The sequence below is a fragment of the Hippocampus zosterae genome, chromosome 7 (assembly GCF_025434085.1).
Source record: "Hippocampus zosterae strain Florida chromosome 7, ASM2543408v3, whole genome shotgun sequence".
NCBI classification, from domain to species: domain Eukaryota; kingdom Metazoa; phylum Chordata; class Actinopteri; order Syngnathiformes; family Syngnathidae; genus Hippocampus; species Hippocampus zosterae.
This window is the reverse complement of record NC_067457.1, coordinates 6,842,651-6,858,730: the sequence shown is the minus strand read 5'-3', so window position 1 is coordinate 6,858,730 and position 16,080 is coordinate 6,842,651. Positions and strand designations below refer to the sequence as shown.

Here is a 16,080-nt window from a genome sequence, read left to right as displayed (position 1 = left end):
GTAAAGGTGATGTGTGGCAGCTATTTGGAGGCTGGACGTGGCAGGTTAGCTCACTGCAGCCCGATCATATTTTATATGGCATCTCTCTCCAGTCTGATCATATTTTATATGCCTGCAATAACAAACTGTCTGGAGGGGCTGTGGGGGGGGGGGCAAAAATGGGGTTGCGGGATGCCTGCCACTAGTGCACATGTGCCAGCAGCTAAAAAAAAAAAAACCATCCACACACACACACAAGAGGCTGAGATGCGGCCCCGGTAATTGACCAATGGAGAGTCAATTGAAATAGTTTTACAGTAGAGGCAAACTGAGCGAAGCCCGCAGAGTGATAACTGAGGAAATGAGGCAGAGTTAATAGAAACACAGCCATCTGAGTGAGGGCTACTTGAAGAAGTGCGCCAGTAGTCATTTGGGTCTATTGTCTAAGTCAGTTTGGAGCCGACATCTGTCACTGTCCCGCTGCCCACTGAACACACACACATGCTCCAATACACACACACATTCGGCTTCGTTTTCTCGCCGTCATTTTTTCTCACCCACTCACACAACAACACACATGCACACCCAACTGTGACGAAGTTGAGAGCGAGCTACAAGAGACGCGCAAAGTATGAAAACAACCCCCGGAGTCAAAAATCAGCCACTAAATTGCAACGTTTTCACCCGATTCACGTCATCATTCGTCCCACATCGTGTGGCATAATGTCGACATGGGCATTGACGACCAAAATAAGTTTTGTTTTGGGGGTGGTAGAGGGGGCGGGTGTGGGGTTGAGTGGAGCGTTTAAGAAGTGAAACCAAAGTTCAATAAAAGATGAAAGGATACCGGTGCGATGACATGAAAACGTGGAGGATGCAAATTCCAAGTGGGTGTGAGCGCTTTGGTGGGTGATTCCTACCTGGGGCAGATAGAGGAAGGCGGGAGGGCATTGCAGAGAATGGGGTAACATCCCGGTCCCGGACAGCAGCACGCAGCCAGAGTTTGCCATAGAGCACAGCATGTGAAGACGGGACACCTTACTCATAGAGACAGACTCGATTTCCACCTATGTTTTTTTTTTTCTACAGATGCACCACTCCGTCTATCCTCTCACCTCTCAACCTCTCTCGCTACTTCTTTTCCCACCCCCCTCCCTTCGAGCTAGCGTTCTTTCAGCGGTAGCGATGCGCGGGCAGACTCTTACTACTTTGGGCGGATGCGGACGAGGGATGCCCACGCACGCGAGGATGAAACTCCCAAGCGATGGAGAGCGCCACGTTAAAAAAAAAAAAAAAAAAAAGTGTTTTCACGGGAGGCGGGTGGGGGGAGGGGGAGGGAAAGTCGTGGGGAAGTACGAGCAAAAGTGATGCTTCGGCTTCTCGTCTTCTCTCCTCTGTTTACTTTGAGATAAGGGGTGGAGGAGACGGAGAAGAGAAACAGAGAAGCAGAAGAAGAGAGGAGGGGAGGGAAGGGGGGGAAGGGGCGGGGCAAAGGAGGCTTGGGAGGTCCTTAAGGGAAGGAGATTGGAGAAAAGATGATGGCATAGGGGAGGGTTTGGAGGGGGTTGAGATGCAGAATGTGGATGTGGGTGTCTGTCATATTTATATATGACTACATATACAGGTGTAGGGAAAATTTGCACTTTTGGTTTAATTCCAGTGCTGTGTTTGATCAGAAACAGGCTCAATAGTAGAATTACGATAGCAAGAGTTGCCATAATGGAGGTCAGCACCGGCCGAATGCCTCAACTTTCCTCTACATACACTCCAGTTGGGCCTAAATCAGTCGCGGTTGCAGCTCGGCCGTCGTGCCGGATCAATAATAAATCCCACACGAGCTAAGTCAATTTATATTGGTAAGTTCCCCGATGACGTTGCACATGGCCGCTTTTCTAATTTGAACCGAGTGCGCCACGTTTGAGTGCAGAAAACGGAAGCGGCGTCTCTAAAATCCTCAGTGGCGTTTGATCCTAAATTCATTCTTTGCTTCTGTAAATCAATTCAGTTACAACGGGATTAAGGCGAGCTCAACGCTACAAGAGCGCGTTGCAGCCGGCTGCAAAAAAGAAAAAGTAAAATGGATCGCTTAAATCCGCCCCCCACCCCCTCCTTGAACAATTCTGGCAACGTGGCAGAACATCTCTCGAAATGAAGGCCTTTCTGAGATAATTATGAATGAGAGGAATTCCTACAGACACACACCCACACACACATGCCCGACCGTCCGCACGCACACATTACAGCGCTAATGCAACGGCTTAATTTAATTTATAGCTCAGTTGTGTGGAGGATATTTTCCTTTAAGCGAGGCATTTCCCCAGAAAGAAAAGAGCTAATGGCTGAATAATGAGATATATCGTGGTAGGATGCGCATCCCCCGACTCACTCTCTCGCCCTCCTCCAATCTAACGTTGCGTCCACCTGTGGGACCTCGGTGAAAGCAGGCAATAGTTTATCCATAATTTGATGTTCGGCGTGTTGATTGGTGCGCCACGACACAGGCGAAACGATTTTGTTTCGTACAGCAGCTGTCTTTTACGCACCTCCTGTGTCGAGGAGGAGGGGGGGAGGGAACCAAGCCGCACAAGCCAGGCGGGGATGATCGGATGATGGAGGGAGGAAAAAAAAATAAGAGCAATGCAGATCCGCGGCACTCCTCGATTTTCACACGTTCATGTTTAGCACGGGAAAGATGAAACCAATCAATTGTTTCATCAACACGGAGCAGCAGAACTCCAAGTCAATTGTATATTACAGTATATTTTGTGTAGTATATGGATAGTTTTCAGAAAATAATGTTGTTGGTTTTTGTTTGGAGCACGGATTCTAAATGACCAATTCATTGCGTTGCAATGTCATTTTTAGTATGTAGAGAGCCGCTGAAAAATCGATGGCGGACCACAAATAGCCCCCGGGCCATAGTTTGGTCGAAGGTTTCGTAAACTGGTCTTGTGTGGTTTTATGCATTTGATGATTGAAACTTTAAACGTAATAGCATCATCGTGAAAATCGATGTCCGAGGGTGGCAGATATTGATTTTTCGTCAGAGCTTGCTTAAGGTCGCAAAAATGTTCGGCTACCGTTTTGATGGCCGCTGACGGGTTTTTTTGTGGCCCGAAAAAAAAACCCTAAACCCTGAAAACTACCCGTACCAACCTGTTAGCAAAAAAAAAAAAAAGATCCCAAACAGTGCCAAAGGAGTGGAAAATCTTCGCTGTCTTGCACATTGCCTTTGGCGAGTGTGATTCGCATGAACGCCATTCAAAGAGCGCGACCGGCGCTGAGCCCTGCTCATTGGGAAGCCGCGACCTCTTGCCACAGGGATGCACGATGCGGGGACGAGAGGCGGCCCGCGTATTCAATGGGCTGCACTATGATGCTGCGACAATAAACAGTTGGCCGCAAAGCATTCTAAGCAGGCAGTTCAAGCGGAAAGATGACACCAAGCTGGGTTTGTAAACGTCTGGGTTTGAAGTCGATAAATTGAAGCATGCTGTGGAAACTGAGCTCCGGGCAGGAAGACTTGTTTGTATGGCAACCGGTTTTGGGTTATACTCGCCCATATCGCTATTTCGATGCTCATGATGTTACGGCGAAAAGCAAAAAAGTGAAAAACAGGTGGTACCCGATAGCAGATCAGAAAAATCCGGGAAAACCTGAACACCCTGAGAGCTACGGACAGGGTTCAAGCAAAATCTTCAGGGAAGACGAGCGCCGACTTTGAACAGGCATGATGTCAGTTTTCATCATACAAATCTTTTTTTTTCCCTCCACAAAAATATCAGTCAGTCTAGTTTGTTGAGGATTGTTTGTTTGTTTTTTTTGCAACACACCCATACATTATCCAACCCACTTTTCTACTTTCTTTTGACTTTTGGTGAGACTTTGGACAAACCCTCGATTATAAAATTATCAGTCCATCATGGTCCAACGCAATATGGTGATGCTTCACCGTTTCTTTAAAAGAATGAAACACTAATAGGACTAAAAAAAAATTAATGATGATACTCAAAAAGCACCCACAATCCTTGCGCAGCAGCGACTCACCGGTTATCTTTCCGACGGCTCTTCATTTGCATGCAGCCGTTTTTAAGTGCTTCTGCTTTCGGCGTAACTGGCTGCCACCAAGCGGGCCTCCGCTACTAAAACCAGCAGGAGTCGCGTCGAACACAAATAAGCCCCACCAGGTGAATATATGGCTTACTGACCTGGAAAACGGGAAAAATAAAGAGTTGACTATGTACGGTCCTAAAGGATCGACAAAGTTTTTTTTTTCTTTTTTAATATGCTTTAATAATGTGGCATGCTCCGGTTTTACGCTTTGCTGAAAAAGTGCATTTTCCACTTTAATAGTCATTACTGTTCAAATCCAAAGACGACCATTTTATTATTGCCACAGTAGGGGTTGTCACCTTTCACAGAGCATGGCCTTTCTTCCATTTATGCCCCCACCCACCCCCCCTAAAAATTGTACAAACAGGTAATGACGTGAAATTAATATCATTCATGGTTGGCCGGAAGAGGGACTCGTCAATATACCCATCAAATGGGCTTCGACTTCTTTAGTAATCTAAAAAAAAAAAAAAAAAAGAACTCGACATATAAACTTTCTGGATGACTTTTTTGTTACACTCATGAGATTATTCGCCGCATTTCTGGCAGCGTCGAAACTTGCGATGCTACCGAACGGCTTGTGTTTGTCAGTCTTGTCAGGAGGCCAGAGGCAAGGCTCCAAGTAATAATTGATGACTGAATTGAGAAGTTGCTCTCTCCCATCAAGAATCCCCACCATATGAAAAGTACTGTGACGCTGTGACTTCACCAGCCTGGAAAAACCTTTGAGGATTTCGACTGTGTGACACGGTGGGAACCTCAAAGTCCATGCCACATGCCCACAAAAATTTCCAGCTCAACAGATACATGTCAATATGCACACGATGCTATAAATCTCGGTTGGCCACAGGCACACCCATGACTGGTCGCCAGCCAATCACAGGGCACATCTAGACACAGGAAAATACACAAAAACAAATACACACTCAACACCAACGGTCAATTTCAAATGTTCAGTTCACTTCTCAGCCAAGGCACACAACACAACAGCGGCATGGTATCACGCGTCTCGTTCAGGACAGAAAATCGTCTCGTTTTCTCGTGCCGAATCAGTTTTACACCAGATACGAAGAGAGACGAAGGACGGAGAGTAAATGAGGTGTAATAATGTCACAGAAACGCCGCAAGGAATCAGAAGGAAATCTGACCTTTGTATTTTCTCTTTATACACCGAGATCTGGGCAATCGTCTCATTTGCATTTTATGAAAGCTGGATATGAGGACCAATAACATAATTGAGCAAAAATCTCAAATGACAACTATCAGTCCATTGCTCAATTTAGAGTCGAGGCTTTTTTCCAGATGCGGGTCAATTCTTTTGCCAAGTTATTTGTTTTTTATTTGGGAGATGCATAAATTAAATTGATTTAGCCTCAGCATATTTTTTTTTTAGATCAACATTTTATGTGGTGCAGATTTAATGGACATTTGACTTCCTGTCCTCTGCTTGTTCAATAAACTGTCATCAATTACTTTGGAACCTCGAATGCAATTTATTGCTATTTACGCAATATGTCAGATCCGACGTGAGCCCGCCGGCATGCTGATGAGGTTGCCCGTTGTAAAATGTAAAGGACGGCGTCTCTCGTCACACCTTGATGTAAAATAATGCAAACGATAGACCCCCCACCCCGTCTTTCTCCTTTGATGTACCATAAGACAACAAAACATCAAAAAAATAAAATAAAATAAAATGGAAATGCGGCTGAGCAGCAGATGTTGGCTTTTGGTGTCATATATGTTTTATGAATACGGCGCATGTTTTCTCACAGCATTACCCGATTCTGCTGTTAAAGGCTGGCGACATTGAGGCTTCAAAGTCAAAGTCAGATTGACGGGATTGAAATATTTATCATTTTCCGTCGTTCCTATCCGGCCTGTTATCGGAAGTGCAAAATGAGGTGGGACATCGTAGACAAAAAGGTTCCCCGCGAGTGTTGGGGTGGCTTTGTAATTTTAGGCATTCTCCTTTTTTCCCGAGGTGGCTGTCCTTTGCAAGGTGAACCACAAGAACGAAACGTGCCTTTCTCTCGCCATCCTCATTTGCATCCCGCAAGTTATCCTCCATTTGTCTTATTTTATTCATTTGGGACGCCACTTGTGTGGTGGTGAGTGAGCTCAAGTCTACCCCCGGCTGATTTTGGATGAGAGACAGACCGCTGGTATGCTTTACGCGGGCATCCGCAGGCAAAGCCATGACGGTCGAATGTGACGTCTGTCACATCAGGGGTGTCGTGCCCCACCTTGGCCCAATGTATCGCACTGATGAGAAACTACTGCGCATGTCAAACATGAATCTGTTAAGATGGACATGTGTGAGTCTGATCTCGTGCCCCTCTTCTTCCTACTCTTGATGAATATTTCAGAAATGTACTCTGAAGTCATAAATCGGCACGATCGGCCATGCCTCACTTTGTCAATACAAGTCACTAACCGAGGCACTGTGACTAAACACTGTCAACTCATTGGCTCCCTGAACCGTCTGCCGAACCTCCCCGGCTCCGCCCTGCCTACGCCTTGAATAAAATGCAAAACAGCATCTGCTGCTAAACGCGGCCCTCTCCGGGGAGTCTCTCCCTAGCCCAGACATCCACACCCTTGCTTGAGTGCCTGCCTATCAGCCCGGAAAGCAGCTGGGCTCCAATCTCCACTCTCAGCTATTTGCCAGCCTCAGCAGCCAACGTAGGTATCAGCATTGCTTCGGCCCCGCAGATTAGCCATATTTCCTGCGGCGACGCATTTCATCCTTTCAAAGAATAAAAATCATCAGCGTAACGCTCCTTGAGGACATCAACCATGAACGGCGTTAACATTTCAAACCGAATCGGTTCAGAGGCATCAATGGATAGCTCCTTTACCACCCATGCTATGTGTTAATAATCCATCCATCCATCCGTCTTCTGAGCCGCTTTATTCTCACAAGGGTTGCCGGGGGTACTGGAGCCTATCTCAGCCGTCTTCGGGCAGTAGGCGGGGCGACACCCTGAACCGGTTGCCAGCCAATCGCAGGGCACACAGAGACGAACAACCATCCGTGCTCACACTTTTCGAGTGTTCAATCAGCCTGCCATGCATGTTTTTGGAATGCGGGAAGAAACCGGAATACCCGGAGAAAACCCACGCAGCCCCGGGGAGAACATGCACCCACCAGGCCCGCCCTTGTGTTCATAATATTAATAATAATAGATTTTTTAAAAAATTGTACGTGTGTGTGAGTGTGTGTAAGAACATCACCAACATATGCTGATACTTTATGCAAGCTGATGAAGTGTCACAACCCCATGTGAGTCACACACCAAGCTCATGTAAAGCTAAAGTCCTAATTCACGAAGATAATCATAATGCACCATTTATGAAAGGAGGCATGCCGATATATACGGCGGTAACGGTCTTTAAAAATACACACACAATACAACACAATCTGACATTTGACTCCCTGCGTATCACGTGACAGAGGGGAGAAATTTCTAACGACACGTGACGGTTGGGGCGGCGAGTGAGTGACAGCTTGGCGTTAAGTTGATTTTTATAGCCTGCTACGGTCTGGCCCAGCGTGGGCCGGCGAAGCAAATGAGAGAGCATATTCCTTCCGTGTCGCTAAACCAAATTGAGTTTGACCCCACACTGGGCCCGACTGCATTAGAGCATGACTCAAACATATGATTAGCCTGCTCCAGTCAGGTTATTAGGGAATAATAGTAAATCTAATTGGAAGGTAATTAGCGTAGGATTGCTCACAGTGCAGCACTCTGCATATTTGTGGGCCAGTGTGCACCCCGTGTGTGTGTGTGTGGGGGGGGGGGGGGGGGGCATGGGTCCAGTGCTGATTAAAATAGGTAGAAGATATTTCCCCTATAAAAGTGACTCATTATGATCATTTAGGTGACACTGCTAATTCAGGCTTGAAAGGAGAGGTACTACACGCACACACACACACACACACATGCGTAATTCATAGCTGGTCTGGTGTGACTGGGCCGCATCAAGGATCAGTTTGAATTACAAAACGCCCCAAAAGATATGCGTTAAAAAAAAAAAAGAACAAAAGACAAAAAAATCTAAATATATTCTTTTGTGTTTTGGTGGCGTTCAAATATTTAGTTTGAGCATGCCTCGCTGTTTTGTTATCCTGCTTTGATCACAGTGTGAGGCGGCGCTTTGTTTTCCCTCCCTTTCCCCAATCAGGCCGCCGACTACAGAGACTTTCCACTTTGCACATTTCAGCTTGCTTTGTGCAAAACTCCGCTTTCATTTTTTAAAAAAGAATTAACTTGCTCAAGGACTGGACACGTTCATTGTCTCAGTCACATAACATTGCAACCAATTAGGCACAGAACGTTACATTTTTTCGATTTCTACGTCCACCGTTGAGATTTGGATCCTCAGGTGAAACATTCGCCGTGCAGCGTTGTCGAGAATTTCAAAAATGTACACATCGTAATATTCAATAATGATTTTCGGTTGTGAAAAAACTTGTTTGACCGCTTTCTTGCACTTTTTAAAATTCAAGTCATTTGGAGCCTAACGAAGAAAGGATTCACAATCAATACTATAAGACTCCAGACTATCTCATCCCTCTATTTTTTTCCTTTCTGCTTCTCTTTCCTCTCCGCTGAGGCGTAATCGAGGGGCTGACATGGCAGTCTTTCATCCGGTGCTTGCTGACACCTGCGCTCCACGCAGGGGAGCAGTCAGGGACAGAGGGTCCCGTCAGTGACCATTCTGCAGCTAAGGCTTCATTTTCACTAAATCTGTTCAGGAAACATCCATCATGGGCTGCTCAACCGAGAGAGCTACCACGCAGCGTCAAAAACACTCGTCGCTCCATTCCGTGTTTTCTCATCATGATCGCGTGTAATCCTTCGTCTTTTGTCAGATGAGTCCTCACTCTTCTTGCGGCCCCCTCACACACACACACACACTCACATGGTACAAGGGCACCTGCACCACCACGAAAAAAAAATCCTTCAATAATTACACATTCAAATGCCAAAAAGGTAAGTCCTGGGGACCTCTCGTTTTTTTAAACGCACACACTGACGCATGAACGGAAGTAAGGAAGCAAGAGCCAGCACAATATCTCCGAGAGAATTGTAGTGCCCCACCACCCATTTATTTACATTTCGATGGAACGGGTGTTTTTGATTTATAGAAGCTGAAGGTAGAGGCGGAAAGGAGGCGGGTGGGTGGAAACTACGTTTCCCAGAGGCGGGCTGTCAGTGGCAAGCATCATTGGGATGTTAAAAAAAAAAATAATTGCACCGAGGAGGACTCGTGTTTTGATTATTTATCATTAAAAACGAGCCACTTTTTGTCAAAGAAAATCATTGGAGCTAATGTATGTCTTTTTCCCTAAAATTTGGCTTCACTATTATAAAACCGATGTTTTTATAATTAAAAAAAAATTAGGGGTGATATTGAAATGGATAAAACTAGGATATGCGACTGGGAAATAATGAGAAAAACAGAGGCCCGGGTGGGAGCCGGAGGGAGATAATACAGAGTAGCGAGCAGAAAAGCACACAGAAACAACAAAGCTTTTTTTTTTTGTCATGCTATCATTACCTCCCTTTCCATTGCTGCTCCCCACTCAGTAAATAAGAAAGCGGGGTGATTGAGGGAACAAAGCAATTCTACAGAGGAAATTACAGAACAGATGGATTTACCCAAGAAGGAAGGGCTAAGAGAGAAAACGGAGAATCCAGAGGGCAGACAGCCAAATTAGTGAACATAAGCGGCTATAAGAAAGAAGAAAACGGGATGGGGGGGGGGGGGGTCCCAGCTGAGCGGCTTTGTATTATCTATCAAGTGTGACTCGTACATTTCCTGTACATACTGTGTGCTGATTTATCCGCAGTCAGATGTATAATTCCTCCTCTCAGGGGACTGAACGCCGACCGCCCCCTCCTCGAAAAACCACCCGACTGCTCCAACGCAGTCATATAGTAATCGCGAGTAATTAAAAAATGGGCAAATGGTAATTCACCTTCGTATATCTCGGGGGGGGGGGGGGGGGACGTTTGAAGGACTACTGGAATGGCTCCACCTACCTGTGGCAAATTCCTCGGGTGTGTTTTAACATACTTGGTCAATAAGCATTATTCTGATCCTGATTAATAGACTTTCCGGAAAACATTTGTATATTTTATTGAACCTATAAGAGTGATGCACACAGGAGAGCCCCATTAGTTTTATGGAGAGCTTTCAAGGCCTTTCAGCATACTTAGTTCGACATTCCGCTTGTTGATCAATTCGTCCCGCTGACAGGTTGCATTGTATTACGTTGCTTTGAGGTCAGATTAAAATAATTTGACACAAAGTGCACAGCGGGGAGCCAAACCGAATTGACCCACTTCATAGCTGAAGCGCAAGAATCGCGTACCACGTGGGGGGCAAACTGCGACTGCTCCGACGCTCGAATTTTTCTACAGATTCTCATCTGGTCCTTCCCACTACTGCCCGTTGACTGCCAGCGAAGCCGAGCGTCTCGGAAATTCGGCGTTCAAAACGGTTTGTTAAATGTACGGCAAATGAAACCTATCATATGTTGAACAAGAGGCAACGCAGCGCTCCAGCAATCGCCTCTGGTGCTCAGTAAGCATGTACACTCGGTCCTCTTGGTCCAAAAACAACGAGGCGCAGCAGCACGTGGTCTATTATTACAAAAGATTATGGTTGTGTACATCATTTCTATTTCACCTCAGGGACCCTTCTCTGCCCCCGGAAGCTCCCGATCTGCAGTGAACGCTGCTCCAGGAATGACGAGCATGTCTTCTTGTGGAGTGCGCATTTGTCAACTAAATAAATATGAAAGTAAAAGACGGGACCTCGATGGACGAGTTTGGGTTGTCCGTGTTGTTGTACACAAAGCAAATGTCGGGCAGGTTATGATAGATTGAACTTCTAAATTGAATTGTAAAAAAGAACATATTTTGACACTGGTTAAAAAAAAACAATAAATAAAGGTTGCAACTTTTTTGAGACTAATTGACATTTTCTTTTATTGTTATTATATTATTATCATTAAAACTAGATGTGAGAGAGAAACAAGGATTGCTAATTTGAAATCAGCAAACTAACCCCCAAAAAAGATCTTATAAAGGTTTACAATCTCTAAATACCAAAATGAATAAAAATGTTGTTTACCATTGTAAGTATGAATGTTGGTTACGTTAGAGGGCGTTTCGCATGCTCTTGTCAACAAAAAAAGAAATCTCAGTAAGCCGGAAATAAATCAATTCTCTCGACAGCAACCGATGGCGACATCGGTTGGCCATGCGAGCGGCAGGCCGAGCTGCAGTGCAAATAGTTGCTGTTGCTCTTCTCCTTTGCCCTGCCTGTCTTCCAGTAGCGATACATTACCCGCAGTCATTTTAAGGAGTCAGGCAGAGGTGGGCCTTCGATGACGCAAGGTCAGTCGGGCTCGTGTATTGTATGTACAGCATATGCGGCGTGGCCTCCCACCTACCATTTATTATTATCATCTTTTTGTGTAAAGTGCAGCAATCATACATTCATGCTTGAGAGGGCCGAATGGAGCGGCTCTGAGTTGTGTTGCTGTAGGTCAGCGGTGTCCTGTAGCCTTCCCGCCTCCCTTCCGCCTACTTCACCGATCCTCGGAATTTATTGCACCACACTAACCTTACACAGACCTCGGACACTTACATGCTGAAGGGATAATGACTCCCACTGTCTCTTTTTTTCTCTGCCAGTCCCCATTTCAACCTTTCCAACCTACTTCCAATAAATCTTTTTTTTTCAATACAAAGCGCAACAGAGGGTATCTTTCAAACTCTCCTGTTGCACCGCAAAACTGTTTTTGCAGACCCAACATACCACCTGACGACCTGGTATGCGACAACCAGATCAGAACATTTGCAATCAATTCAATGCCCCGAGACTTAAATGACCTGGATGAATGAGAATATTCACGGGCAATTCATGACGTAAAGTTCGATACGTGCATGATTATCAAAACATTTGGGGTCGCCGGCCGAAACTATGCTGATTTATAGCCATAAAAGCACGTTCACAGAACTGAAATGAAGTTGAAACACATGAGAGAGGATTGCACGTTTCAAATGATACAAATTCTCACCACCCAGTGACAGCTGCTCATTTATCTTCTTCTTTTGCCTCTAAAATTCCGATGCATCTTTCTTCACAGTTTTCTTTTTCTCGACTCATTTGTGCCTTTAGAACCTTCATGAATCCCATCAATAAATGTTCCCTTCACCGCCAATTTTGACTATATATCGAAAACGTACGTATTTCTAAAAGACGGTATTTCTATTTGCGCTTCAAGCTCTCCGGGTTGTTTTTCTTTGGCTTTGGCAAAAGATTTAGTCATGCTTAGTAAAAAGAGGGACACAAGCATGTCGATCCTATAACCACATCTAATCAAAGTGTGGAAATTTGTCTTCACACCCTCATCAAGTTGAGGGAAAAAGCAGTGATAGCGTCTCATTATGTAAAGACGAGTAAATGAATCACCATCCGCTGAATATTAAAAACACACATTGCTATTTTCTCTGCGGGTCTTATCGCTGCCTGGGCCAACGCAAAGCTGACATCTGCTGCAAAATGATCATGAGAATGAGGAGAGATAACAGTTGTTTGATCCCCTGGCCTGTAATTGTGACGCTGGCAGAATTACTGCGTGTGAGTCTGAATGCCTGGTGAGGGAAGATGATCACAACCGAAGGAAATGAACTAACTGAAGGCAGCGAAACAGATGTGGAGGACAGCTACAGATACATTGGAATTCCACTAGCGAATAGCAACCACGAGGAGGCAGCTCAAGGGTGGGGGGGGGGGGGGGCACAGCCAAATAACACATATGCCCTGTCATGTGTTGTCTTGTGTTATTTTTGTTATTTTGACTTCAAAATGGTGCCGCGAGAGTGGCTGCCTTTCCAGCAGCTCCTATTTTTTTGTTGTTCTACTTCTTCCTTTCATAACTTTGCTGCTGTGAATCTGGAATTTCTCCATTGCGAGACTAATAAAGGTTTTCTTAATCTTAATCAGATAACCCGCTGGCATTATGACCTGGCCACTAATATCAAGACAAGAAAGCTCCTGACAATGCACGCAGGGTTGTGTCCTAAATCCAGCAACCTAACAGAAGCTCAGAAAGGAGAAGGAGACAGATGGGCTGTCAGGAAAAGACACGCCGCTGACAAATTGAAGGCGTGTCTGACATGTTTTCTCGATGGAGTGGCATCGAGATCCCAAAATCGAGATGGCAGATACCGCCAAAGGTGGTGGTATATTAAGATATTTTGTGATGTTTTCGTTAATCAATGTATTTCTTCTCAGTGAAAAAACTGCTTTGAGATGATTGCATGACTTGGTGACTTGCTTGCCTAAGCAATTTCAGAGATGGACTCTGGAGCCTGCTTGGACGACTTCAGAGATAAACTATTTAGCCTGCCTTGACGACTTCATAGTCTGCTTTGTTTGAATTGTCAAAACTTGATTGAGATCAATGCCACTTGATTATAAAAGGAGGGGAGCGATGCTCCTCAGCAGAGTCCGCTATGGGTTACCGTACAAACGCCTAGCTCGTATTGAAGCTCACTCTGCTGAGGGTGTTGGCTCTCCACCCTACTGGCACACGGTAAGAGTTCTTTAGCTTCCTACATCTTGTTTGAACTGTGTTATCATTTCTGTGTGGGACCAATAAAGTGCCTATTGTTGGTAGCCAGAAGTGTCTTGTCGTTATTTCTGAGTGCCTATCTCCGACGATCCTTTATAAAACTTGATATTCATTCAAATTGAGTATCAGAAGTGTTTCAAAACAGGTGGTTGAGAAGAGCCAGGCCCAGACTACATAGGACATCCAGATCCAGACCGATAAACTGGTGATAGCCAACCAGCCTGAGATAGCGGTGGTGGATTAACAACAGAAAATGGCCACCATGATAGATGTAGCAATCACAAAGCTGAATAGATATCAAGATGGGAAGGAAGAACTAGACAAAATGCGGAGGGTAAAGGCAACTTTGGAGCCACTAATGATCAGGGCGCTAGGGGGCAGTACCCCCCAAGATGGGTATATGGCTCCAGCAAATACCAGGAACAACATCCAATATCTCCATGCAGAATAACGCAATACTGGGACCAGCTAAAGCGCAAAACCCTCAGGACCTGAACTTGGAGGAGATAGTGCCCAACTTGCGCAAAAATATTATTTTCCCCAATTGAAACAATTTGGGGTTGGAGTATTTAAACAGGTATCAGAGTACATGAACTCCCTGGCGTCTGGGACATGTAATCTACAAACGGTGAGTTGCTATTAAACGGCTAATTCTCCCGGATTAAAGGATCCCGGCGAACACAAATCCCTCTCACAGCGTGACCTTTTTTCTCGCATGTCTGTGATTCTCTTTTACCAACAGAATTTGCTCACTGTATTATTTGAAATATGAAATGATGCAAGACGTGAACAAAGCGAGGGGGTTAAAGGAGCGGGATTTGCCATTCGCAAGCGTTACCCGTTCTGGAGAAGGGAGAGGCAATGAAAAGCACGTGTATACACATACACACACACACACACACTCACACACACACACACAACCACACACACATTGGGAAACAAGTTAAATACCGTAACTGCAAATGCGGTCAGGGAATTAAAATGGTTTGTCCCAAATTCAGAGAATGTAATCAACGTAATCAAGTATCAGTGATTTGAGTTCAAGATTTTTCTCAATAGATAAATCAAAACAATCACTTTCCCGGCATGTGGTACCCAGCATGCAATCGTAGTGAAGCAAAAAATATGAGAGTAATTATTGCGGTGAAGCACCGGTTTAAATATCATATTTTCCCTCTAGCCTCCTATTGGAATTACTTTCCTAACTCTGTCCTGAAATGCAATTACTGTAGCTGATATTAATTCCACTGTAATTATATACGAGGGGAAACGTAACCGTTTCTCGTGAAAAGTCAAATGAATTTGAAACTAGTTCTAATTGGGTCATTATTTTGACTAAAAGCCCGTTACTGAATAGATGTCACGAGCATTATTTGACTCAAAGTAAAGCGGTCGGGGACGACATTGCTGATCAGATTAGCCAGGTGGAGATTCGGAATTTAATTAGGAAATAAAAACTACGAAATAAGAACAACAACAGCAATCTGAGATGAACGATGCGGTGACAACATAATGCTGATGCGAGTTTCAAATAGTTTTAACATTTCACACTACGATGAGGTATCATATCAACTTTCAACACATTTTTATGAGTATGTATACTGTATATCTCATCCATTTTCTCACTTGCAGTGACTAAAATGGCAACAACAACAGTACAATTATACTCAAACACATTTACCAACAAAAGATTAGAAGGCATTTGAAAGCAAAGTACAGAAATAAAATGTAGCTTTCCAAAAAGACGGACAGTGAAATATTTTCAATGCTTAGAAGACCTTTATCAAAGCTATGGAAGGGGAAAAGGTTTTTAAACTCGATTTAAAAGCATTTAACTCATCCAGTACCAGCCAATTCTGGACCAAGTCTGAAAAGACGTTTAAAAACGTCTTTGGGAGTGAATGAGTTACATTTTCGGGCTGACGTCTATTCTGTTGGCTGCTTCTTCATCTTGCATGCAGCATAACAGCTAAATACTGCTTCACCAAATTTGCTTTGGAACATTGGTTCTAATAATTGACCCGAGTCCGCATTGTATTCAGGACTCATAGCATCATTTTAAAATTTAATCGAGAGAGGTGATGCCATTATGGACTTGCTTGATCTAAAGCTAGCAAGACGGGAATTGGGAGCAAATGAAGGCCTTTCAACGACTCATCTAAAAATAAGCCAATGGGAAATAGTGACAAGGCTCATATTATGCAAAAGGAGGTGAATGGGAGTATGGAGCAAATGACAGCGATGACAGCACATGGGGCTGACGTGGTATACAGTCATTGAGGATGGAAGTTTTGCATGGAAGTTAGTGTGCAGATCCTTCCGAGCAAGGC

General features: G+C 44.6%; 1 protein-coding gene across 23 annotated transcripts in view; it reads right to left on the bottom strand.

Moving 5' to 3' along the window:
* The window catches only part of rbfox3a (RNA binding fox-1 homolog 3a), a 222,609-nt gene that overhangs the window by 76,404 nt on the left and 130,125 nt on the right, over positions 1 to 16,080 (bottom strand). For 2 of the 23 annotated variants that reach the window (XM_052070504.1, XM_052070506.1), the window contains exon 1: positions 900 to 1,156. The exons of 20 other annotated variants lie outside the window; for them this stretch is intronic. In XM_052070504.1, coding sequence (XP_051926464.1) covers positions 900 to 1,025 — 126 coding nt within the window. In that variant the 5' untranslated portion in view covers positions 1,026 to 1,156. Of the gene's footprint in view, positions 1 to 899; positions 1,157 to 1,184; positions 1,426 to 16,080 lie in introns of those variants that run through there. One more of the 23 variants, XM_052070508.1, reaches the window with a different exon arrangement.